The following is a 25,724-nucleotide window of genomic DNA, read 5'->3' on the forward strand; positions in this document are numbered from 1 at the left end:
AGTCAATTGAATAAATTCATATGGAATAAGAGAGAAATTAGTCGGAACACTAAATTAGCAGTATACAAGACAGTGTTCAAACCAGTTTTAACTTATAGATCTGAGAGCTGGGTCAGAAGTAAAACACTTGACCAAAGACTAGAGACCACAGATATGAGAGTCCTGAGAAAGATTAGAGGTGTGAACAGATGGCATCAATGGCAATATCATATTAAAAATGAGGATATTAGGAAAGAACTTGACATTGTCTGCATCCAGGAATGCGTTAGCAGAGCTAATCTCAGGTGGTATGGTCACTTAAATAGAATGGGAGAGGAAAGATTAGCAAAACAAGTGTTCTCTGCCAGGTTGGCAGGAAAACGACCCAGAGGAAGACCAAGATATAGGTGGATTGATACGGTACAAAGTGCCTTAGACGATAGAAATATAAGATCTGATAATGTTGGAGTCTTGACAAGTAACAGACTGATTTGGAGGAAAATTGTAGATAGGAAGTTAGTAATGATGTAATTTTTTTCATGTAGTACTATCATTATCCTGTACACCCCTTGAGGGTACATGGCAGGAATTTGATGATGATGATGATGATGAACTTTGCATCATCAGCAAACAAATGAAAGATTCCTCTTAGATCCTTCCCTATATCGTTAATGAAGAAATTAAACAGCAGTGGTAAAAGAACAGAACCCTGCGGCACACCACTAGTCACAGGCGGTCTTTTGGACTCTACTCCAGAATAAACTACTCTCCAATATCTCTCCATGAACCACACACCTATCCATCTCACCAACCCTATATCCATTCCCGTATGTTGTAGTTTACAGATTAGAATTCCATGTTGTATCCTGTCAAATGCCTCAGCCAGGTCCAGCAGTATCACTGTAAATCCATTACCCTTATCCAGTTAAGCCGTCACTGCGTTATAAAACTTGAGCAAGTTACTGAGGCATGATCTACTCTTCACAAAGCCATGCTGTCCCCTGTATAGTATCTCATTTTCATTAATCCATTCCTGTATTTTTCCCTTGACTACTTTCTCCAAGACCTTGACAATGACTCCTGATATGCTGATCGGTCGGTAATTTGCAGCAGTAGTCTTGGATCCTCCTTCATGCAGTGGAACTATTTTCCCCTCTTTCCACACATTCGGGACTAAATACCCGACTCAGATTAAACAACATGGTCAAGGGCACTGATAATTCTTTAGGCACTTCACGTAAGACCCGTGCCGGTATACCATCCAATCAAACAGATGTATTCACACTAAGGTTCTGTAATAGACTATTCACCTTTGCTTCATTTATCACAATTCCTGTATAAACTAATGGTTCCTTCATTTTTTCAATGTCACCACCTGGATGATATAATCTTGTAAAGTGCTCGCTCAGTAATTCCGCTATATCGACTGATTCAGTGACCTCCTTACCATTGTCATTCTTTAAAATCATTCTGCTGTGTACAGTTGTTTTTTGCTTGCAGCATATTGAAACAACTGTTTGGGATTCTCTTTTGCTTGCATAGCTAGTTTCCTTTCATAATCCGCTTTTGCTTTTTTACCACACTCGTTACCCTTCTGGCCTGCGCTTTATATCGTTTGTGTGCCTGCAGCTCACCTTTCTCTTTAAATTCCCTCCACACTTGTTTCTTTTTTTGAGCTCAAGCTTAATGGTGTTATTCATCCATTTAACCCCTACTTGTTTTACTATTCAGACCCTAGGTATACAATCAGCCATAACCTCCTATAAATGCTCCTTGACCACTTCCCATGCTCTATCGATATCCAGCCCTTGCAGGTTTACATGCCATAGCACTGATTCAAGCAATCTCCTAAGCTTGTCATACTTGCCAGCACGGTAATTATGACCTTATGATCATAATCAATGTGACCTTATGATCACTGTCACCAATAGGTGGCAACATGGTCATATTCGTTACAGTCAAATTCTCAGATGCTATTACCAGGTCAAGCACTCTCAAACCCCTAGTATTTTCAATTACATGCTGTCACAGATAGTTATCCTTTAATAATTGAATAAAATCCATTTCCTTCCTCACATGTGTCCTCTCCTCCTTCCAATCAATGTCACCATAGTTGAATACCCCCATAATAATTACCCTCCTTCCACTCATTTCATCAATCTGTTTATGCATACCATCTCCACCATCTATTCCATCAGCTGGTCTATATCATCACCCAATTGTATATTTTGTTCTGCTAGCTCAATCTCACACCAAATAGCCTCAAATGTGCTCTTTTCACTATCCTGCAATACAACTTCAATTCTCCTTGGCTGCAGTTCATCAGCTATCATCAATAACACTCCTCCCCTCCATTTTATTCTCTCTGTCCCTCCTAAACACACTATAACCTACACATTCTATCCCACTAACTATATCATCTTCTGTCAGTCATGTTTCACTAATGCCAATAACCTGTGGCCAGGAAGAGCCAATCAAGGCCAAAAATTTTTCCTTCTTGTTCTTAATACTCCTGGCATTAGTATACGTGAAATGCAGAGGTCCCTTTGTCCCACCCCAATCTTGATGCGTTATTCTAACTATCCCATTTCAATTTCTTGTCCTTAGTACTGGCTCGGGTACATTATATACATTCTTACACTCAACTGTCTCACTGATGTCCACATATCCACTCCCCCCCCCTCCTTGATAGTTCTAGTTTCCCTGGTTCTGCACATCCATTTGCACTTCATTCAGCAACACTTTTTCCAGTCTCTGCACACCAAATCCATTCAAATGCAGGCCATCCATCTTGTATAAATCCTTTCACTCATCAAACTCATTCCACACGTCCACGAATTCCACGCCACACCGTCTGCATAACCTGCGCATAAAGTTCATTTGCAATTATGGCCCTCCTTCTAAACTCCTCTGTCATACCACGGCAACAGACTCACCATCTTAACTCTGTCACTCTTTTCTTTCGCTACCTTTAACAAAACTTGAAAGTCCTCTCTCTCATAAAAAATTTATCTCCTTTCAATTCATTCATACCTGCCACAACTATCAATTCTTTCACCCTCTGTTTTTGCGCTCTAATATTCTCACTTACATCCTTAAATTTCGTACCCGGTAAGTACGATTTAGTTAAACTCCCATCTATTACTCCTCTTAATAACGAGTCACCATACAACACTCTTTCCTTCATTTCAGAAACTCTCCCACTCTTACTCTTATTTTTCCTTTCAAACACTTGTTTATTTCCATTAGCCGAGGCACTCTGGAAAGAGTTTTGCACTCTTTCTCGTTTTGCTCCAACTCTCGCTGCGCACTGTGTATCACTGCGTGCAACCTAGCGTTCTCACTCCCTACAAATAATTCCTCATTTTTTTTTATCATTTAAACCATTTTCTCTCTCTGTATAGTTGGTTTCACTCTCTCTTTGATCACTGCTCTCATTGCCATCTTGTACAACATCGCAATTCCCTATCAAGCCACTATTTTCACTCACATTCTGGCTTTTTTCAACCATAACTATCTCATGACCTGACACATACTCAATTTCTCACTTTGCTTACACTTTCTGCACATTCTCCACCCACTATCACTTTCTATCCAAACTCCAGCCTCCTTCAGGAATGCATATGTCCTATACACATCACATTGGACAAACTCCCTCACATTACAGTTTTTAAACAAAGCCGTCGTATTTTTGGATGGCATTATCTTACGTCGCATTGGCAGCACGTGCTATTCTATGAAACGTATCGTTAAAATACTAAGTTAAATAAAACGGAATTCACACCAAAATCACACAGACACAACAAGCTATCAAAAATAAACAATACTACGTTAAAATTTAAACCAATATTCCAATTTTCACTCAAAATTATACTTAGCTTTCGGGAGTTCTCTGAAAACACTACACACCATGTAGCCCTCTAGTGACAACTCTCGATTTTAAAATAAATTTGACAAAAAAAAAAAAATAGTAGTAATTTATTCTCTTCTATTTATATATATAATCATGTTGTTAATATATATATACAGACTTGTTGCTCCTCAGCCCAATGTAATGTTACAACCAGTAAATAATAATAATAATAGGACTCTAGCATTGATGTGGTAAGTTTTTTTTTTTTTCCACCAGATGTCAGGTCAATAATTGTTGTAACGGTTATCAGTAACTTTAGCAAACCATGTAGATTGTAGTGCAGCTTGTTTCTCTGTATATAGTATATATGCTCCAGAAGATGATCTTGATATAAAGGTCGAAATGTCTAGTGTGGATTTTGGTTTATATTAAACTAAAGTTTTACTCAAACACGGCAGTTGTCTCTGTAATTTTCCAAAATTTATTCTGATCACCATGTAAGCCTCAAAGAAAGGATCCTCATTAAATGTCAGTGTTCATAGTGATATCTTCATGCTTGTTCAGGGTACAAGAGTGTACCAAGGATTTGAAATTGAAAGTGACCATTACTTGTATTAAGCAGGATAAAAATGGATATGACATTGAAAAGAACAGTATCTAAAAAAGTTTTAGAAAGAATTAAAGTTGAGCAGCTAAATAAATAAAGTATAAGCAAATTGTTGACTAGACTATACAAAGATTATTGAAGCAAAAATGAAACAAATTGAAAACAAGAACCAAAACTTGGAGTCTCAGTGGCAAACTCTAAAGAGGACACCGATTCAGCTAGGGAGGTATATGGTGAAGTCTGCAAGGATAAGAACCCATGGTGGATGTAAGAAGTTAAAGAAGCAGTCCTGGAAAAGAAGAATTTGCTATGCATTAAATTGTATTCCATTCAGGAATACAATTTAAAATTGCCATCAATAATTTGATTCCTAATATCTAGTGCTATTAACTTACAAAAATGTGTGAACTAACAAAATTTATTACTGTATAATAATCATGAAACTGGCCACAGTGATAGTTCTGATCTTCTGATGGAAGTTATATGCTTTTCAATAGAGAGTCTAGATTCAACAGATCTGCCCATTTACACTATCAGTATGTTCACTCATTCATAAATGATTATGGTGCTTACCCTAAAAAACATGAATTTTTTAAAATAGTAATCTTATCCCAAATTTGTGATTATATTTAATTTAACAATGATGAGAAATTAATAACTTCATAATACACTAAAATTGCTCTTTCATGTGCACACTTCTGTTGTAATTTTTTATTTATTTGTACATTGTCTGGAAACCCTGCTCTAGAGCCCACACATGGAATTTTTTTCAGCCACTTCAGGCCTCCAATAAGTGGGGAGGTGGTCTCACTCTGTGCAATGAAATTCATCTTCCACCTAAAGACAATCACAAACATCCATGTTCATGGCCTGTTGGTTGGAGAACCGGTACGCTAACTACTCAGCCAACCAGGCTGGCATGATTATGGGGGTTCTGGACAGTAAACTAGTATTAAAGCTTAGCTGCTGGTACAATAGTTCATAGTAGATTTAACAGAATGAAAACAGAGCAAAAAAATAATTAATCAAAGAATTAATAGTTCCAAAACTTCCATCTCTGTCACAGAGACAACTTCTTGCATTGAATATAAAACTTGTCAAAAAAGACATGACCAATAATGGAAAATGACTGGAAGCCTAAAGTCCTAAGAGAGACCTCTTTGGTGCTAGTAATATGCCTTGGCTGCTGTGCAAGCAGTTCAATAATTAATGTTTTCCAAATCTTAGGAAATCTAACACAATCATATTTATTTAAATTCAGCCAACAGATCTGCTTCCAGCAAATACAGCAACAATCTGTTGTTGTATTTGCAGAAGTGAAGCATGGTAGTTTTTTCCCCCCATTTGATTCTTTGTTCCAGGATCCAAGATATGGCCAGACTAACCATAGCTGTGGCAGCAGATGTATTTCTTGTGCTAGATGTTGGCTGATGTCCCAATTTGTTCATAATATGACAAGTTGCAAGAACAAGGAACCTTGTACACGTGGAATAGTGATGGGGAAGGGAGTTGATAATTAGGAGAGTGGTTAAGGGCAGCCTACTTCATGAGGTTTGAAAGCAGTGCAGAGATTATATTTCTTTAAAGTTCTGGCTATTTTTAATAAGATGACCTAGATATACGGAATAGTAATGGCATTAACATAATCTATGATGGAAGTTTTTTCACTTGGCTATGCTACCAATTATATATTTGGTTTAATCCTTTATCCAAGTGTAAACAAATAAAGTTTGCGCCTGAAGTATTTTCAGGACTGGGGCAACTTATGGTAAAGGTGGGATCACTTGCCTTGATAACTATCCCATAATGCAAAGCACATCTCCTTGTAGACTTCCCTTAATGCATACTGCTATGCATTAAGGGAAGGGTCACTACCCAGACCGGTTTCGACCTTTATTGAGGTCTCGTCAGTGGGAGAAAGACCCATAATGCAAAGCACATCTCAGCAAGGAGATGTGCTTTGCATTATGGGAGATACTAAGGCAAGTGATCAGAACTTATTCCACCTTTACCACGAATTGCCCCAGTCCTGAAAATACTTCAGGTGCAAACTTTGTTTGCTTAAACTTGGATAAAGGATTAAACCAAATATATAATTAACATAACCTGTATATTGAGAGAGAGAGAGAGATGTAAAGTGGCAGAAGGAACAATTCTTTTGTTAAACTTTTTCAGCACTGTAGCCATTGGACAGGAAGGTACAGCAAATAAAGGAGAGTTGGTCTATGAGGGAAGTCTGGTCAGAACAGATGATGGAGGCTCTATTAACAAGGGTTTTTATGATACCGTATTGTTGAGAAGGGGAAGGGAATGATGATGGGAAAGTTTGTATATGTTTTTACCTGTGTGGATAGATACCTATACATATACCGTTCTGTAAATTGAGAAAGTATCACTGGGAAGATGCATGATTACAGTTTTTAGAAAATACAGACTATTGTTATTTTCTTTTCTATAGTGAACTGGATTCTGCAGTGCTGGCTGTAGGGATGGGCGAAAGCATCTAATGTATCTGAGCCATGTTGCCAAATGGAGAACACATCATCACTGTATCTTAGCCAGATAAGAAGGTCAGAGGATGGCAGTGTCAAGAGTATGTTTTTCAAAATGCACCATATCGAAATTGGCTAGAGGAAGACAGCGTCCATGGCTGTATCCTCTATCTGTTTATATATGGTGTCCTTCCAAGTGAAGTAAGCAGTATGGATGGCAAAACTGAAGAGATCTGTGATGTCAGGATGGGAGAATGGCTCGAACTAACCATGACATCGGTACTATTTAAAACTAAATTTTGGATTAAAGTTTTGAAGAGGGTAGAATTTTTTATATAAAATGAAGTACAACTGACTAAGAGGAGGTGAGAGGTAATCAAAAGGCAAGGAAGCAGTAGCACCTGCTGCAGGACAGAGATGATTATTAGTTTATGAATTTTAGGTATACCATACATTGGGGGGACTAAAAGTTTGAGTTTTTTTAGCCATTTCAGTGGGCCAAAATGCACCATTTTTAAGTAGACTTTTTTATGCCTTTTTTCTAGGAATTAGAGAGGTTATAACTGCCATAATTTAGAGATTTGTAAGTGGTGCAGTCAATGCAGAACACATTCATTTTTCAATTGTTTGCTAGTATTGAGGACTACAGTAGTATAACCTGTATCAAGTAAGTATATTTTTGTCTTTGCATAATTTATAAAGAGCACAGAGTTGGCTGTTGAAGAGATTTCTTTTAGGCAACGAAGCTTATGTATAAAAGTTTTATGTAAATAGAGTTTTAAGTAGTTTGTTAGAATAAGCAACTTGTTATAATGTTATTTGCCATAATGAGAGATGAAATTCAATAATATGACTCACCTAATCCCAAGTATTTTTGCTTTAGATAACAGTAAATCATTATCGCTACATATAAAAAAATATTCTATTGAATACAATAAAAAATTGTTGTGTTAGTAATTACTTCCATTGTTGGTGTTTAAAGACTGGATTCTATTCTTCCATTCCAATTTTGGCAGCAGCTGAACCACAACTTCATCTAGTTGCACAGCTCGATTTCTGAACTTTATTCCTGGTATAAGTATGTCTTCCATTTCTCCGCCTGAAGAGCTGATTATAAAAGAATCATTGTTACGAAGCTTAAAATATTAAGCTTTTAATAAAAGTACTTTATTTAGATATTATTTGTATTTTAAGCATTATCAATGTATAGATAAATTTAAATAAATTCCAACAAGTCAAGAATCGTTCATTATCAGATAACTGTTTTCAAATATTGCTATAAATAAAATTCATTGAAAAACAGCTAATTTTAGAAAGAAAATAATTTCTGTAAACGTGTACAACATTTTTCACCAAACAAATAAATACTAGAAAATGGTAAGGAGTGTTCATTATAAAATGCACTTAAGATAATACTCATTTTCCAAAAAGTCCTGCTCCCATCCCCATAATCATTAACCCAATTTGCGAAGGTATCTGCAGAAATCATTTCCACAGGATTCTGGTTTCAACTTTTTTTTTTCTTTCTTTCAAGAAATATTTATTTATATTTTAAAAAACTGTTGAAAACCAGCGCAGGTTAATTTCAACTTTATTTGATAAAAGATTTTCAATAGAGGGCTTCTTTTCCTTTTTAATTACAAAGATTCCCAATGAATCTAAGTATTGATAATATATAATGAAAAAAGTGAATGTATTCCAATTACATTATTATAATGATTTAGGTCTCCATGGAGTCACAAAACTCATCGTGGGAGGCCCACCCTAGAAAACAGTCTATCATACCACTCTTTGAACCCATTGACCATTCATGCTCTAATCACTCTATCAGGCAATGCATTCCATGGTTCAACCGCCCTCCATGCAAAAATATCACTCCTTACCCTCTCACTCACAATTTTCTTTCATAACTTCCAGAGATGGCTCCCATGTCCTCACTCCTATCCCCTGTTCCAAATGAAAGAACTCCCCAGTGTCAACCCTGTAACTACCTCTCAACAGTAAAGTCTCAATCATATTGCCTCTCCTTCTATTTATCAAACTCTGCAGTCCACATTCCCTCAGCCTATCCTCATAACTAACATTGTACAGTCCTCGTATTATCTTTATTATCCACCTCTACACTTTTTCCATGGTTAATTTACCTTCAAATCCTGGGGACCATATTTGAAGTCCAGGTGTGGTCTGATCAGGGCTTTATACAATGGAATAACAACTCTTATCTCTGCAGATTAGTGTCTTTCTCAGTATTGCAGCAATCCTCTGGATTACCTTCACCACCTTTGCAATATGTTCCTTGTTCAGGTTTCTGTCAATCATCACCTCCAGATCACTTGCATCCCCCACTTCCTCCAGTACTTAAAAACAGCTTTTCATGCAAGTTTATAATATATGTGGGAACAAAGAAGCATGCACATATGCACTTTTTTCATTTTATTTTTAAAATAAAAAAGTACAATAAACAGCAGTGGCTATCAGAATATACTTCAGCTTCAGCAAGATCGTATAAATGAATGCAGCAAATAACAATGAACAATGACAGGTGTCAGAGGTATTTTTATTATTACTACTAGTGGGCCTGCACAGTGTCATAAAATGCATCATGGAAAGTTTATTCCACCAATGTGGTTCATTTTTGTACACTTAAATTAAAGATTGCAAGAAGTTATATTCTTAATTTAATCCTTTATCCAAGTGAAAGCAAACAATGCTTGCAGATGAAGTATCTTCACGACTGGGCTACTTAAATAGAAAGGCTAACAACTTCACATCAATTGCCTCAGTATTCCATAATGCAAAACACACGCATTCTTTCAGACATGTATAATACTATGTATTATAGGAAGAGCCAATACCCTGATCAGTTTCGACCTTTATTGAGGTCTCATCAGTGGGAGCAAAACCCAGAAGAGATATCAACATTGATGTAATGCAGAAATCATATATAATTCATATACAAGTAGTGAAAAGGTGTATCAACTTAAATTACTCTGAATCAAAGATAGATGTGGAAAGCTTTTGCATCTGGTTATACTATAAATTAAAAATGCCAAGAAATTATATTCTTGGTCATTAATCCAAATAAGCAAACAATGTTTAAATGTGAGGTATCTTCATTAGTTTTTATATTCAAGTAGCACAGTTGTAAAGATACTTCATGCACAAACATTGTGCATGAAGGACAAAGAATATAATTTCTTGGCATTTTCAATTTATGGTATAACCAAGTGAAAAAATTTTCAACATCTACTTCTAATCCAGAGTATTTTAATAATAAGGTGTGATACCTTTGGACTAATTGTATATGTGGAGTATGTGACTTCTGCATTATTTCAACCTTCATATCTCTTCTGAGTATGGCTCCCACTGATGGTTGCTTGCTTTCAGGGGAGTAGAGAGGTTCTGCTTGGTGGCTGGTTTCTGCCTGTCACAGAGTGGTGCAACTGCCAAGTTTCCTGTCCAGGAGTGATTCAGGGCTGATGAGTTTAATAGTAGTAGATCGCTCATTGATATTTGCAGCCATCTTGTAGATTACTCAGAGTTTTTGGAGAGGTCAAAACCAATCTGGGTAGTGGTTTTGACCTTCCCATAATGCACAGTATTATACATATACACATATGTAAAAATGTGTGCTTTGCATTATGGGATACTAAGGAAAGTGATGTAAGGTCGTTAACTTCCACATATAAGTAGCCCAGTTGTGAAGATACTTCACATGCAAACATTTTTTGCTTACACTTTTGGATACAGAATTACATGAACAATATTTCTTAGCATCTTTAATTTATAGTATAACCAAGCGAAAAAACTTTCAACAAGAGTCTAAGATTAGTGGGGGATATCATAGAAGGGATGGAGGAGATGAAAGATCTGTGTGTGTGTGGGGGGGGGGGGGAAATAGGTACCTGAAATTTTAGGGACATTTTGCTAAAACTGTGAGCAGAGCACAGCACAGTAGATTATAGCAATGATGCATAAAACACTGACATGTAGAAGAAAGGATGTTATGGCAAGGCTTTGTTCAGACTGAATAACAATTATTGTGGGCAGATTTGGTAACCTGATTTTCAAAAGGATGATGAGTTGTTGGAGAGGGTTCAGAATGGTTGACTGCCATTTGTTGCATCTCTGGAATGTGAAGTATGAGGATAGATTGAGAGAACACAAATTGCTGAACCTAGTGGATAGAAGGAGGAGAGGTATACATGATCGAAGTATATAAGTTGGTAAGGGGTAATTAGCAGATTAATGCAGATGAGATTTGTCACAGAATGGCCAGAGACAGGAGGAGAACGAGAGGCCATCTTTGAAAGCTATATAAAGAAGGTGAGAGGAGTACCATATTTACTCAAGTATAATGCTGGCCTGGTTGGACGAGTGGTTAGCGTATCCGCTCTCCAGCCAAAAGGCTGCAGGTTCGAATCCCGCATTGAGCATGGTTGTTTGTGATTGTCTGTGAAAATACTAGTGGTGGTAGTAGTGGGCAGTAGATGGCGTTGGTGTAGATGATGATGATAGTTGCAGTTTGTTGTAGTTGGTGGATTAAGTGGTGGAGACAGAGTTGTAGAGTAGGTTCCCTTCCTCAATGAGTCTTTGGACTCCCTGGAGGTGCCACGTAATAATAATAATAATAATAATAACTCACACTTTTTTCCCCAAAATTGAAGTGAGAAAATTGCGGTGCAAGATATATGCAGGGATTTTTGGAAACTAAAGTTTTTCAGGAAAAAATTAAATTGATTCAGTATTCATTATAATTTGAATTGCTCACATTATTTATAAAATGAATACATTTAAATTTTAATGATCAATGTTATTTACATGACCGGCCGCTCACCTTAATCACGAGATATATATGAATCTTTAGCAACAATGCCTATGTAATTAAATGAAAACAAACAGTTTCATTATTACTTGTCCTTTTATCATTTCAGAATCATACATTCACCGTGATTTAAAAAAAAAAATACTGAAAATGGGTGACTCACAAAGAATCTCTTATTTGCTACTGAGAGTAGTTTCCTCGTGTGCATTGTCAAGGTCATCTACACAAATAGCTCCCGTCTTTGCTCCCATCCAGGGCATTAGAGATGCTGGTTTTTTAAAAAACTCTTGGCAATTATTTCTTGCAAAATCATGTTCCAAGTGCTCAAAATCCAGTTGTACAACAGCTCTAATGATAGTCTCTTAATCTTCCCTGCCTGAGTCAGGTCATAGCCACTGGTTGCCATCCACTCCATGTAGAATTTTTGTACATAGTCCTTGAATGGTTTGTTCCATACATCCAAGGCTGTAGACAACGTTTAAGACCATCAAGAATAATGGCCACATCAGTCTTCACATTCATCCGAAAGTTGTTTTACTATTTCAAGTCCTAAGTTTCTGCAGAAACTATCCCACACAAGGAGAACCGTGTGTCAAAATAAAGTCCCTGGCCGTTTACCCCAAACTGTTCTAATCCAATCTTGAACCATTGTAGTGTCCATCCACCCTTTTTCTTGAACTGTTACATGAATTCCAGGAGGAAATTTTGCCTTTGACATTCTTTTCCTTTTGAATATTACATAATGAGGCAACTTTATTCCATTTGCTGTAATTGTGAGCATGATTGTGCATCGCTGTTTTTTCTCTTCCAGTTGTGCACACTGTCACACTTTTTTCGTCATTTTCTGTTATTGTCCTTTGGTCACACTACTTGATGACAAAGGTACGCCAAAGATTGTTGAGCTGACATGCCAATTCCTTCAACTGAAATCCAAAAATCTGAAACTGCCATAACAACATTCATTATCTATTTCTTAAAGTTTTAAACTTTTTTCACGTGCAAGGTATATGCAAAACTTTATTTGTGTTTTTCCTAAAGTAAAATCAGGGGGTGTGTGATATATACGTGAGGGCGAGTTATATTAGAGTAAATACAGTAGATTTTTTGCATGGAGAGTGATGGGTAATTGGAATGCACTGCCTGAAAGTGTGATGAGTGCAGAGATAACAAATATATTTAAGTCAAGGTATGATGAGCTGTGTGTGGCAATGGGACCTCCTGTGAAGAGTTCCTTTACACTGTGGTGGTCTAATGATGATAATTCTCTGCTTTGTCTTGTATATTGCTAGTTTGGTGTTTTAGCTAATTTCTCTCTTATTCCACATAAATTTATTCAGTTAGCTAACTACCATACCAGCTATGCTTATTCTATTGTCTATTTCCAGATTTTACCTACTATCTTCACTAAAAACTGTACCTAAATGGCTAAAATATTTTTACTTGTTCTATAGGCTCTCCATTCAGAATGTAGCTGAAGCTTACTATGCTCCTGCTTATTTTCATAGTTTTGGTCTTTTTAATGATAGTTTTCATGCCAAATTTGTTACAGCTGTTATGCAATTTAGTTAGTGAATATCTGTAACATTATGTAATATTAAATTGATGTGTTTAGGAGTACAACATCATCTGCATAAAGCAAAGAGCTAAGTTTGACATCCCCAATTTTAATATCAGATATGATGCCACTTTCGTTCATAATGTGATCCATATAGATAATGAATAAGAGTGGAGATAATGGGCATCCTTGTCTTACCCCTGATTTTACATCAACCAATCTTTTTGTATTTCCTCCAATTCTAACTACTGACTAACAACTTAAACACAGCTACGTATTGCTCTGAATAATGTTGCATTCATCCCATGTAATTGTAGTGTTTTGAAAAACTTTTCTTTGGACACCTTGTCATATATATACCTTTTCCAGATCTACAAAACTCAAGTAAGATCCTTGTAATATTTCCATGATTTCTCAACTATTTGTCTTAAAGTGAAAAGCTGATCTTAACAACCTCTATTTGGCCTGAACCCAGCTTGTTCTTCTCCAAGTTTCTCTTCCACAATCTTTTTCTTTTCAAGTATGCTTGCATAAATCTTACCTAGAACACTCAGTAGAGAAATTCCTCTGTAATTTTCAGTAATTTAACCTTTCAGTTTTACTCCTTTTTTTTTATAATTTATAGATGGGTATTATGAGAGCTCTACTCCAATCCAGGCCATCTGAATTATGCAGTGTAGCCACTGCAAAACTTTCATACCTTGATTTTATACTTTGGTATTGAATGCTATTGCTACTCCTTCCTTTCCTTTCCTTGATCATTATTGCCTGAAAATAACATCCTATACTTATTATTTAGTAAGATTTCACCTGTTTTTGTCTTCTTGTTTCAGTAATGCCAATTATGTCCACATGGTACTTTTCCAATTCTTCTGCAAGTTTGATTTGTTTTCCATTAATACTCCTTATACTGATGAGTCCTACCTTCAGTTCTTCTGATGTTCAGTTTATTCTTCTTCTTCTAGATGATGAGCTGGAGCTAGTTCCAGTAGCTGACTTTTCATTGTTTGCTCTAGCTCCCTGATAAGATGCCTTGTTTATCCGGGTGACGCTAAAAAGGCAATACTTGTAATATGTTTATTGTCAGACTGAAGATCGGAGATGCTCCAAAAGGGAAATCACATATTGGTCAGAGATTTGGATGTCAAAAATAAGATTGGAAGTAAGGTTCTTCTTTGGGAAAAATAAAACAAAACTGATTTTGTGAATAATTGAATAGGATTATCAAAACTCCCACTAAAGTGGTTTGGAGAATTAGGATTGAGAAGTCGATAATCTAGATTCAAGGTTTAGTTTGCTAAATGAGAAAGAAAAAAAGTGCGATATACTGTCATCACCTAAACTGTGGACTGGATATGTTGTCAACTTTTTTTTATGTCATCCTAACATGAGAGGTTGCAAAATGTAGACCGCATTAGTGTTGTGTGGGAACTGTTGTGTTTTTTTGAACAGCTAAACAAGGCTGTTCCTAAGAATATGGAATGAAAGTGAAAGACAAGAAATTGATATGGAAAGTTTAAAAACTAAACTGTGTACAGATGATGACTAGCAGTTGACACTTGTCTTGACAAATTCAAAGGGAAAGAAGTGGAGGAATGATGGCAAGCAGTTCTGTGGAGCAGCAGCAGTAGCCATAAAAATGCTTCTGAAGATGCATTATTATGGCTTCTAAAGATGCTTCTGAAAAAACATCAACTATTTGAAGGCTGGTTTCTAGTGCACAAATATGAGAACAGTATTTTAAAGTTTAGGATATTTGGAATTTATATAGTGTTAGCCTTTGTAAAACACCATAAAGCACTCAAAGGAAACATCCCAATCTGTCTTAAAAGAAAAATATTCAACAGTTGTATACTTCTGCTCATGACATATGGAAGTGAAACATGGACTTTGACTAAAAAATTGACCAACTAGTTGAAGATTACCCAGAAGAAAATGGAAAGATCATTTCTCGGTATTTTACCAATCTAGATAAGAAGTGCATTTTTGGGTCAGACCTCAGACTATGGTGAGAGACATTATAAAAGTCATTAAAAGATCATTAAATGGCAATGGGCAGGTCATCTTACAAAAAGTAACACTCAAAAATGGACAAAGTTGATATAACAATGATGTCCTGGAGATGGAAAAAGAGCTACAGGAAGACTAAAGAGATGGTAGGAAGATGAGATTAAAGATATGGCAAGAACTCAGTGACACAGAAAGGCTCAAGATAGGAAAATGAATGGAGGACTTTGGGAGAGGCTTTCATTCAGCAGTGGGCAGAAAATAGCTGATAATGAAAATAGTGTTAGCAGTTGTATAGGCAAGAAGAAGTGTCTTGAGGAAAGGAAAAGTTTTATGGAGGCTGAGGAGACTTTGGATGTACACCCTCTGTCCAAAAAGAAACCAAACTTTTCGAAAATAGAAGAAATTAGTGATGCCAAATGTTGTATCTTTTTGTTGTCAAAAGCGGCAACCTTCATTAGTATTGTATCAACTGCTTATGACATTTGTTTCATTAGAAGCTGAGTTATAATGCCAAGAGCAACAGTGTGTTTTGATGAACGGTCAGAAAATGAGTTTCAAACAGAGAGATGCGATTGACTTTTGTGTTAAACTTGGTAAAAGTTTTACCGAAATGCATCAAATGCTTCAAAAAGCATACAGTGATGAATGTTTATCCTGTACTCATTTACAAGTGGTTCAAGCAATTTCAATGTGGTCGTGAGACGCTTGACTAAGAGGATGACAAAAAGCCAGGCAGACCCAAAAACTGGACTGAGCGAAGTTAACATCCAAAATTCATTGATTTTGTGTGTGTTTTCATCAAAGAAAACCAAAAATCATCCATGAGATTGATTGAAGATGAATTGGGGGATTCCAAAATCAACTGTGCACAACATTTTGACTGAGAGTTTGGGCCCTCGTAAATTGAATTCGCAATTTGTTCCCCACAAGTTGACTGATGACCAAAAAATGTATCGAATTGAACACTGCAAGGACCTCATTAAAACCGCTCGTAAGGACTCAAACTTCCTTGAAACGGTCATTACTGGTGACGAAGCTTGGTGTTTTGAGTATGAGCCCGAAACAAAATGCCAGATGCTGAGTGAAGACCACCAGAAGAGAGGCATCGGAAAAAAAGTCACTTGGAGAAGTCAAAAGTAAAGACAATGATAATTTGTTTCTATGATTCGAAGGGCATTATCCACAAAGAATTCATTCCGCCTGGCCAAATGGTCAATGGTGAGTTTTATCTTGAAGTTTTGAAGTGATTGATAGTGAGAATTTATCACGTACGGCATCAATATCATGATGCAGGCAGCTGGTCGCTTTTGCACAATAATGCACCATCTCATCGTTTGAACATTGTGAGACAGTTTTTGAGCAAAAACCAAGTGTGTGTGTGTGTTAGATCATTTGCCGGATTCACCTGATTTGGCACCCTGTGACTTCTTTCTCTTCCCCTGACTTCATTTGCCAATGAAAGGAAAGCGATACGACACCACTGAAAACATTCAAGCGGCAGAAACCACGACCCTCAACAGTATCCCAAAAATCGATATAAAAAACTCATTTAACGAATTAATCGACCGTGCCAAACGCTGTATCAAAGCTGAGTGAGAGTATATCGAATGAAATAAATGATTTGAATAATTATAATTGGCCTGTGTTTTATTTTCTATCAAAAGTTTGGTTTCTTTTTTGGACAGAGGGTGTAATACATTTGTGCAAGGAAAGACTAGGTATAAATAAGCAAAATCTTACCTGGATATCTGAGTATCATCAAAGGAAAGGGGAAGTGAAGTGAGATCTTTCTTTCGAGGACTGCGTTTTGTTAAAACCAAAGTTCATAAAGTGACTTCAGTGGAGAATGGTATGAATGATTTTGAAACTTGGAACATTTGAACATCACACAGTTTGTCAACAAAGAGGTCTAAAAATACAGTCATCAACAAAACTAGGGATAGGATTTGAAGTAAGTAAAGATATTTTTATGTATATCAGGAAAAACATGGATAAAGTGCAGTTAGTGCTCTGAGATACTCTGGTACTACAGTAAGCTTCCATCATTTCTATCTTGCAACTTCATTAGAAAACTGGTGAAATTGCAAGATGAAAATGGAAATAGGGGAAGTGGACTTCTACCAGCCAGATCCATTCAATGCCCTGGAAATATTTTTAACTTATTCACCACCTCTTATGTAACAGGCCTCTTATCCTCCTGAGGCTAGGAGGAAGAGTTCTGTGGATCAGGTGGTGAAGAAGTTGATTGTGAATGGACTTTACCATTATACAAATAAGGGAAATGGCTGAAAGCCAGAATATACTGTGGATCTGTATCAGAAAAGTGCTCACTATTTAGTTTTGTGCAGGATAAAAATGAGTACTACTACAATGAAAAGCAAAGCATGTATAATGTGTTAAAAAGGATAAAAGTTGTAAGCTTTCAGGTGTGAATTGCAGACTCAAATACACAAATACTATTGGGAAAAAAGTGACAAAAGCAAGAAATGAATGATTGTCTGAGCACAAGATAAGCATGTAGTAGTGAAGTTCTTTGCAATGATAGAAAACACAGAACAAAGCAGACTAAAGTTAAAGTCCAAGAAAAATAGAAATTGCATCCAATTTCTATTTGGATACAATCTCCAACCAATTGGATGCAATATCCAATTGGTCGGAGGGTTTTTTAGCCTGAAAAATCAGGGTAAAATACAGCAAATTAGCCAGAACACACACACGTGCAAGCAGAGAAAATTAACAGACAAACATACTATTAATGGGTGGTAGATGGCATAGTATATAGATAGCGATAGTGATGCAGTATGTAAGAAAGAATGAAGTAATGCAGATGATAGGTTGTGAGGTGTGGAGTCCCCTCCCAATGAGTCATCTGACTCCTTAGAGGTGTCACATAACAAAAATAATGATTTTTTTTTTTTTTGATTGGATTGTTGCTATTTTTTTGGAACAACATTTTTTTTTCTAATCTGCAGCATAACTGAATTTTTTATGTTATCTATCAACTGTTAATGGAGGAAAAAAAGTTAAAGAATAGGAGAATGACTAGTGAACTGGTCCACACAAAGGTCATTCGTGCGTGGAGGTTGCAAGAATTAGCTCGTTAGTTGAATACTTTTTTTTTTTTATCTAATAGGATATGGAGTGGAGATTTAACTGAAGCTTATAAGTTAATTTAAGGAATATACATGGATACAGTTAAGTTTGTTTCACTTGGTTGGAACTTGCTGTGCATAATGAAAAAAAGTTAGTGAAAAGAGAAAACAAATATAACATTTTTTTTCTGTTCATTTTTTACATTTTCAGTAGCAAATATGTAGGATGACTTTCAGCTATGAATTATTAAAATCATCAATTTAGAAATTTAAAAAAAAAGATTTAGAGTATGGTTAAGGGTAGAGAGTGAATTAATTAAAATGTAAAGATTATATATAAGATCAAATTAATGACTAATGACATGTTCAATGGTAATTAAAGGAAAGAAAATGGAATTTATCCAGCTTTGAGAGATATTTACCTGAAACAGCATATAATGGAGGGAGATTAATAGTGCTAGATCGGGAGATAGAATCAGAGATTTTATCTATAACCAAGATAGCCACTTTGCCCCTCAAACAGAAAATTTGATCATGCAGTTTGTGATTTGGAGGTATCTAGGAATACAGAATTTTCAGCTAAGAAGGATGGGAGGGGGGGGGTGATAAGAATTACAGAGTAGATGATTACAATTAACTTAGGAAGTGGCTTGGAGCAGTACCATGGATTAACTCTAAGGGAATGATGATGTTAGGAGTGCATGTGAAATGGTCACACGGTATATGAGGAAAGAAAGCTGTATGAAATGAAAAAAGTCAATCAGTGATCTCCTGTACAGTACAAAGCACAAACAAGAAAGGTGAAAATTATGTTAAAGAAAGAAAATCAGATTAAGAGAAGAAAACAATCAAGCAAGCCAAATAAATCTGAGTTCTTTCAGTATGTGGTCAGAATTAAGAAAGGATATATTAAATTTATTTTATTTTCCTTTAAATAAATTTAAAGGAAAATTAAGGAAGGATATATTTAATGACTACATATAGCAGGAAGGTTACAAAAGTGGAAGAAATATCAATTACTAAGTGATCACTTCGCAAGGGTGTATTATCTAAGTGGAGATAATGCAGGGACTGATAAGGCAGAGACTAATGTGAGAACAGAGGCAGATGAATTGAAAGTACTAAGGGATATTATAAAATCTAACTGTGAATACAGCCAAGGAATTAGATGAGATATCAGCCTGTTGGAGAGTATCTGATGATTATCATTATGATTACTACCATGTATTTTCAAAATTATTTTTAATTTACTTACTCAAAATTATAATATTTTAAATTAGATGAACAGGAAAAGAAATTATAAGACATAATTTAATGTATTAATTTATTTTTCTGTTTAAAGCAGTGCAATACTCTGTTAATATGATTTTATAATAATAGCCATTATAAATTTTTAATGTCTCATAATAAAGAAATTCACTTGTCACTATGACTATAAAAAATATAATATATTTTATCATGATCAAATTCCTGGTAATTACACTTGAGGGATATACAAGATATCATGATAGTATTATATGATTCCATTTACTAGCTTCTTATTGACAATTTCCTTCAAATTAGTCTGTTGTCTATCAGTTCTCAAATATGTTAAATGTAATATTTTGTTCTTCTAAGGCAATAACAACATCAATTCACCTGATAAACAGAATGTTGAAATGTATAATGTAAAAGTGGACAAAACAGCTCAAAGGATTACTTGAATGTTGAAGAATGCATTAACCAGTAGAGATAGGATGACATTATCCCTTCTTTATAAGACTACGATATAGCTGCAAATGGACTACTGTGCATAGATTGGGTTGGCTAGGCATGAGGAAGTAGCAGTGAGAATGAAGAGATGAGTGATCAAGGTGACAAATCTGTAGAATCCTTCCTGTGAGGAGAGAGTGAAGGTGTATGGGGTTGCAAAATTTAGTTGAAAGGTAGAAAAGAGGGAGAAATAAGAGAAACTTATAAGTTGCAAAACAAATTCTTCAATACGTAATGAGTAAGGGAAAAAAATAAGGGATCACACTACTGAAAGATATATAATTTCTGTTAGTGAGGATGTGAGGACTAGAATGTTTGCCTGGAGAGTCGTGAACGACCAGAACAGACTGCCAGAGGTGGTTGTGAGGACTTAGACAGTGAATGAGTGAGAGGTATGATAGGTATTATGAGAATAATAATTACTGTGGACCTTCACAATCAACCTTCTGACTCCATGGAAATAGCCATGCAATAATAATAATCTTGGTCTTCTGAATCTGTTTCCTGCCATCCAGGCATCAAACATCCTAAACTTTCTGCTCTCATTCTATTAAAGGACCATATCACTAGAGATTAGCTCTATTCTCGCAGCAAAGGTGGTAAAGTTCTGAAGCCTCAATAAAGGCTGAAACTGGTATGGGTAGTGACCTTCCACCATAATGTAATAACAGCATACATTTCCTAGGAAATGTGTTTTTACATTATGGAAAATACCAAGAATAGCGATCAGAACTTTACCACCTTTGCTGCAAGTTGCCCGAGTTTGTACTACATACTAGGACTACTTGCATTAGCTCACGCTAGTAATCGCCGATACTTTTATAGTTTATTATACTATATTCGGCATGAAACTCTCTGATTGCAATCTTTGAGTTTCTTATTCGGTTTTAAAACAATGTGGGATTTAATATCCCCTTAATTTAAATAAAGTTTATATCACCGATATGAAGCCTATTGGCTCTTTATATTTAAGTAAGAGATTTGTGTTTATTGTCATTTTCCATACAAAACAAAAGCACGTTTTTTAAATTTTTAAACTTGATTTTAATTTAAACTTGCAACTTTTTAAACTTGATTATACTAGATATTGTGGGTCCTTTATAAAATTGATGACTCATAGTTGTATCTGAACATCCAGAGCTCATTATCATTAACTGGGCCATATATCTTTCTGAGGATTTTCCTTTCAAAAGCTGAAATCAAATTCTTCACCCTTGCTGTAAACATTCAGGTTTCACATTTATATGTAACAACTAGATGAATTATTGATTTACATATTTTTACTTTAGTCTTTTAATGAATAGCTTTTGATCTCAGTACACATGAGAGAGAGAGAGAGAGAGAGAGAGAGAATAAAAAGTCCAATTACCTGTCTTTATTCTATTCTGCATTTCCACCATCTCATTTGGTTGGCTAGTGATCATTATTCCTCAATATTTAAATTATTCCACTTTATTCCACGTTAAATTTTTTTCTATTTCAAGGTTCCCAATTTGCTTGTATCAATTAACTAATTCTGTCTAGTATTAATCATTATTTTGGTTATTTCTGCTGATTAATGTTTAGTCCAGTCTCTCTAGTTCCAAATACACTTCTTCTTCTGCTTTCTGTTTGGCTCTTGGCATATTAATATCATTTGCAATACTTTTTAGCTTAGCTTTGGAACACATTACCTAATCATTGGCAATAGATACTAAGGACACTCTAGTAAACAGTTCAGTACAGATTGTATCATATGCAAATGATACAATCTGTACTGTATCATTTGCATATGATACAATCTGTATTACTGGAAAGGGATCTGTTAAATCATTTTATATTTTAACCTGTGCTTCTGAATTTTCCATTGTTAACTTTGTCAGTCTTACTAACTTATCTGGTATACCAAAACATATCATAAGCATATTAATGCTGTCATACACTTGCTGAAAATCAGCAAAAATCTGATGAATATTTAAATCAAATTCCCAAAATTTCTCTATTAATTGTTTAACTCTATGTATCTGATAAATTGTGGATTTGCCTTTCCTGAAACCTATTATATATATATTTATATATAAAACTACTACTATATAGTAGTTTTATATATAAATGCTGTTTTATATATATAGCTGCTGCTGCTACCACTACAAATAATAAAATATTTTATATTACATTGCAAGTTACCATTCTGTGTAAGAAAGATAATCAATGCCTGATAATATCAAGCAACTGTGTCTAAAAAAATAATAATAAATCCTCCAATACCTTTTATTTACAAAGGGAGTAAGTAGAGCAACCGTGTTTATTGACAAGTAATTCTGAATTATTCTGTTGGCAGATGAATAAAGTAATTTTAATAATGCTCCAGTTTATGACCATTTCTTAAAACTTTCTATTCAGAGAGTACAGTAGATTTCTGATTTTTCTGAAAGGCTAACCATTCATGGGAATAAAGAAAGAGAATCAAATAAAATAATGCAGAGAATACTGATTGTAAAATGTTTAGGCAAATTAGTTGGGCATGTAAAAAGAAGGTGATCCTGATGGGAGACTTTAATTACAGGAATATAGACTGGAAGGAGGAGATAGTGTATGGGAACAAGGAAAGCGAGTTTGTGGAATTTCTGAGAGATAAGTATCTTAAGCAGCACGTGATTGGAGCAACTAGAGGCTTTAATGTTTTGGATTTGGTGATAACTTCACAAGATGTAGTTGTTAATGAGGTGTTGACACTGCCGCCAGTTGGTAAGAGTGATCATGAGGTACTTGTTTGGGAAGTGATTAAACAAGAAAAGGTCACTGCCAAAAATGAATATATGTGGAAGTATAAAGCAGGTGATTATAGGAAGCTCTGTAGTCAGTTAGCATCAGTATGTTGGGTAGATGAGCTGAGTGGAAAAGATATTGAAAATGCATGGAAACAAGGCAGTATCTGACAAAAGCAATCTATGACTGCATACAGAGGGTTAAGCGAGTAAATAGAGTGGGAATGAAATGGATGAACAGCGAAATCAAGCAAGCTGTGCTGGAAAAGAAAATGTTATGGAGGTACAAGACAGTTAATTGTGATCAGATCCATAAAGAGTATAAGGTGCAGGCTAGAAAGGTGACGAGCATGCTAAAGAAAGAAAAGGTGTAGTATAAGAGGAGATTGGCTGGTCAGACCAAGGTTAACTTGAGGGAATTTTTCCACTACATGACAAGCAAGAGGAAGAATAATTATGGCAGACTAACAGCTGCAAAGGATGATTAGTGGAATTATTGAACGAGCACGTTATCAGTGTATATCATACTAGTATAAATTATCCGGTACAATATATAGAAGAGAGGCAAGTATTAGGAGAATTGGAAATGAAAGAAACAGAGGTGTATCAGATATTGGTTGGGTTAGATGTGAATAAGGCTGTAGGAATGGATGACACATATCACCACATATGCTTAAAAGGAAGAGAATACAGAATTGGGTTGATGGACATGGCATTCTTTATGAAGGTCAGCATGGATTTGAAAAGGGTAGGTCCTGTTATGGTAATTTACTTGCATTTTATAAGGTGACGAGTGTGTTAAATAAGGGAGAATCATATACAGTGATATTCTTAGACTTTGCAAAAGCATTTGATAGATATACACCACATATATTAGATAAGTTGGTGTACAAGCTGCAGAAAATGGGAATTATACAGTATATTGGTTAGATTGATCAGAGATTGGCTCTTTGAATGATGCCAGCAGGTTGTGTATGATGAAGCAATGTCTCAAAAAAGAAGGGTAATCAGTGGCATGCCCCAGGGTTCTGTTCTTGGGTCCCTGCTGTTTAACTTTGTAAATGATATATCATGTGGACTGACTGGGAATTTTCAGTTACTTGCTGATGATGCAAAATTGGGGAGAATTATAAGTAGCACTGCTGACGTTAATTCCTTTCAGGAAGATTTGAAGAGACTTTTAACATGGACAAAGGAGGGGAGTTGCAGTTCTAATATTAATAAGTGCAAGTGTTGCATTTTGGAGTGCAGAAATATAAGGCTATGTACTATATCGATGGTACCATACTGCAAGAAGTGGAAGAGATTAGAGATTTGGAAGTGATGGTTGACAGTAGACTGAAGTTTAGAGGGCATATTGCTAGGCTTGCAAAGGTTACACATCGTAGTGCTGCTATGATAAGAAGTACTCTAACATGCAAGGATAAAGAAGTGGTTATGCCAATGTATAAGGCACTGGTCAGACCACACTTGGACTATTATGCTCAGAATGGTCACCTGGTTTTCAATCTGATGTGGAGACATTGGAGTGAAAGAGAGAGGTTGAAGAGATGTGGATTGCAGAGTTTGGTGGATAGGAGGAAGAGAGGTGATATGACAGAGACGTTTAAGTTAGTGAGAGGATTTTATCAGATTAATCCAGAGGGGATTATAAAAAGAGTAAAAAGTTAGAGAGGAAGAACCAGAGGTCATTCCTGGAAGTTATGTAAAAGTGTGATGAAGAAGGGTGTGAAGAGTAGATTTTTTAATGGAGTTGTCAGTTGAATGAACTTTGTTGAATGAAATATGTTGTCGGTTGAATGACCCTCCCACAATGAGTCTGTCGACTCCATGGAGGGTGTAATAATAATAATAATAATAATAATAATAATAAGACCTGATTTCTGAATACAAGTTCAATAATACAGACTTACATGCATGAAGTAACAAAAGCTTCTTCTTGAGGATGATGTTTATTAACTCTGAGAATTCCTGTAAAAAAACAACCAGCCTTGATGCCAGTCTGTAATGCATCTTGAGACAAATAAGGCATGTAAGCTTTTGATTTATCTGTAAAATAAACATTACAAAGTGTATTATTTATTATATTATATATTATTATACATAATATTATATATATATATATATATATATATATATACAGTAAAACCCCTACGTTCCCACAATTTATGTTTTCCTGCCATTTAGGTTATTTTCCGTTGGTTCCGTCTTAAGGCCTATTCCTACAATATATTGTTTTCCCACCATTAACAACTTGATGTGGATGTTATTTCCCGTGATTTGCGTTTTTTTCTCAGGTGGCAATACTGATTTTTGAATCGATTTCTGCAGAAATCTGCACATTTCTGTTCCCAGATGGCATTGCTTTTGGCTGTAGTTTTGTTTCTGCCATCACAGTGACTTACACGCTTGCAGCAGTAATGTAGTGATGAGCGATACCGTGCTTTTTCAATCACAGTACGAATTGATATTACAGAATTTCTGCTACGTAATTTAGCATTCATTTATTTTCAGTTATTAAATTTTGTAATCTAGTATGTAGACCTCACATACTAGCAGTAAGTCATCTTTTAGCGTTTTTTTAATGTTTTTTTACATTTCCTGCTATTTACACTTTTTTCCATCAGTCCCCTGAAAAGTGTAAAAAAGGGGTTTTACTGTATATATGCAAGTACATTATATATTATTTATGTATAATACGAATGTAAGCATTCGTATTAACAAAAAAGCTATATTATAACAAGGGCTCTACAAATACACTCACCTACTCACCACTAGTGAGTAGATTTTGCCAACTGACAAGTAGCTGCAA

General features: G+C 35.5%; 1 protein-coding gene across 5 annotated transcripts in view; it reads right to left on the minus strand.

The window, feature by feature from the left end:
• The window catches only part of LOC150098127 (DIS3-like exonuclease 1), a 412,479-nt gene that overhangs the window by 266,201 nt on the left and 120,554 nt on the right, over positions 1-25,724 (minus strand). For all 5 annotated transcript variants that reach the window (XM_090406105.1, XM_090406104.1, XM_090406103.1 and 2 more), the window contains exons 6-7: positions 24,826-24,961; positions 7,893-8,038 (exon numbers count right to left, since the gene is read on the minus strand). In XM_090406105.1, the coding sequence (XP_090262231.1) occupies positions 7,893-8,038; positions 24,826-24,961 (282 nt within the window). The remainder of the gene's footprint in view (positions 1-7,892; positions 8,039-24,825; positions 24,962-25,724) is intronic.

Source organism: Typopeltis vanoorti, chromosome 16 (assembly GCF_054136105.1).
Source record: "Typopeltis vanoorti isolate ZY-2024b chromosome 16, IOZ_Tvanoo_1.0, whole genome shotgun sequence".
Classification (NCBI taxonomy): domain Eukaryota; kingdom Metazoa; phylum Arthropoda; class Arachnida; order Uropygi; family Thelyphonidae; genus Typopeltis; species Typopeltis vanoorti.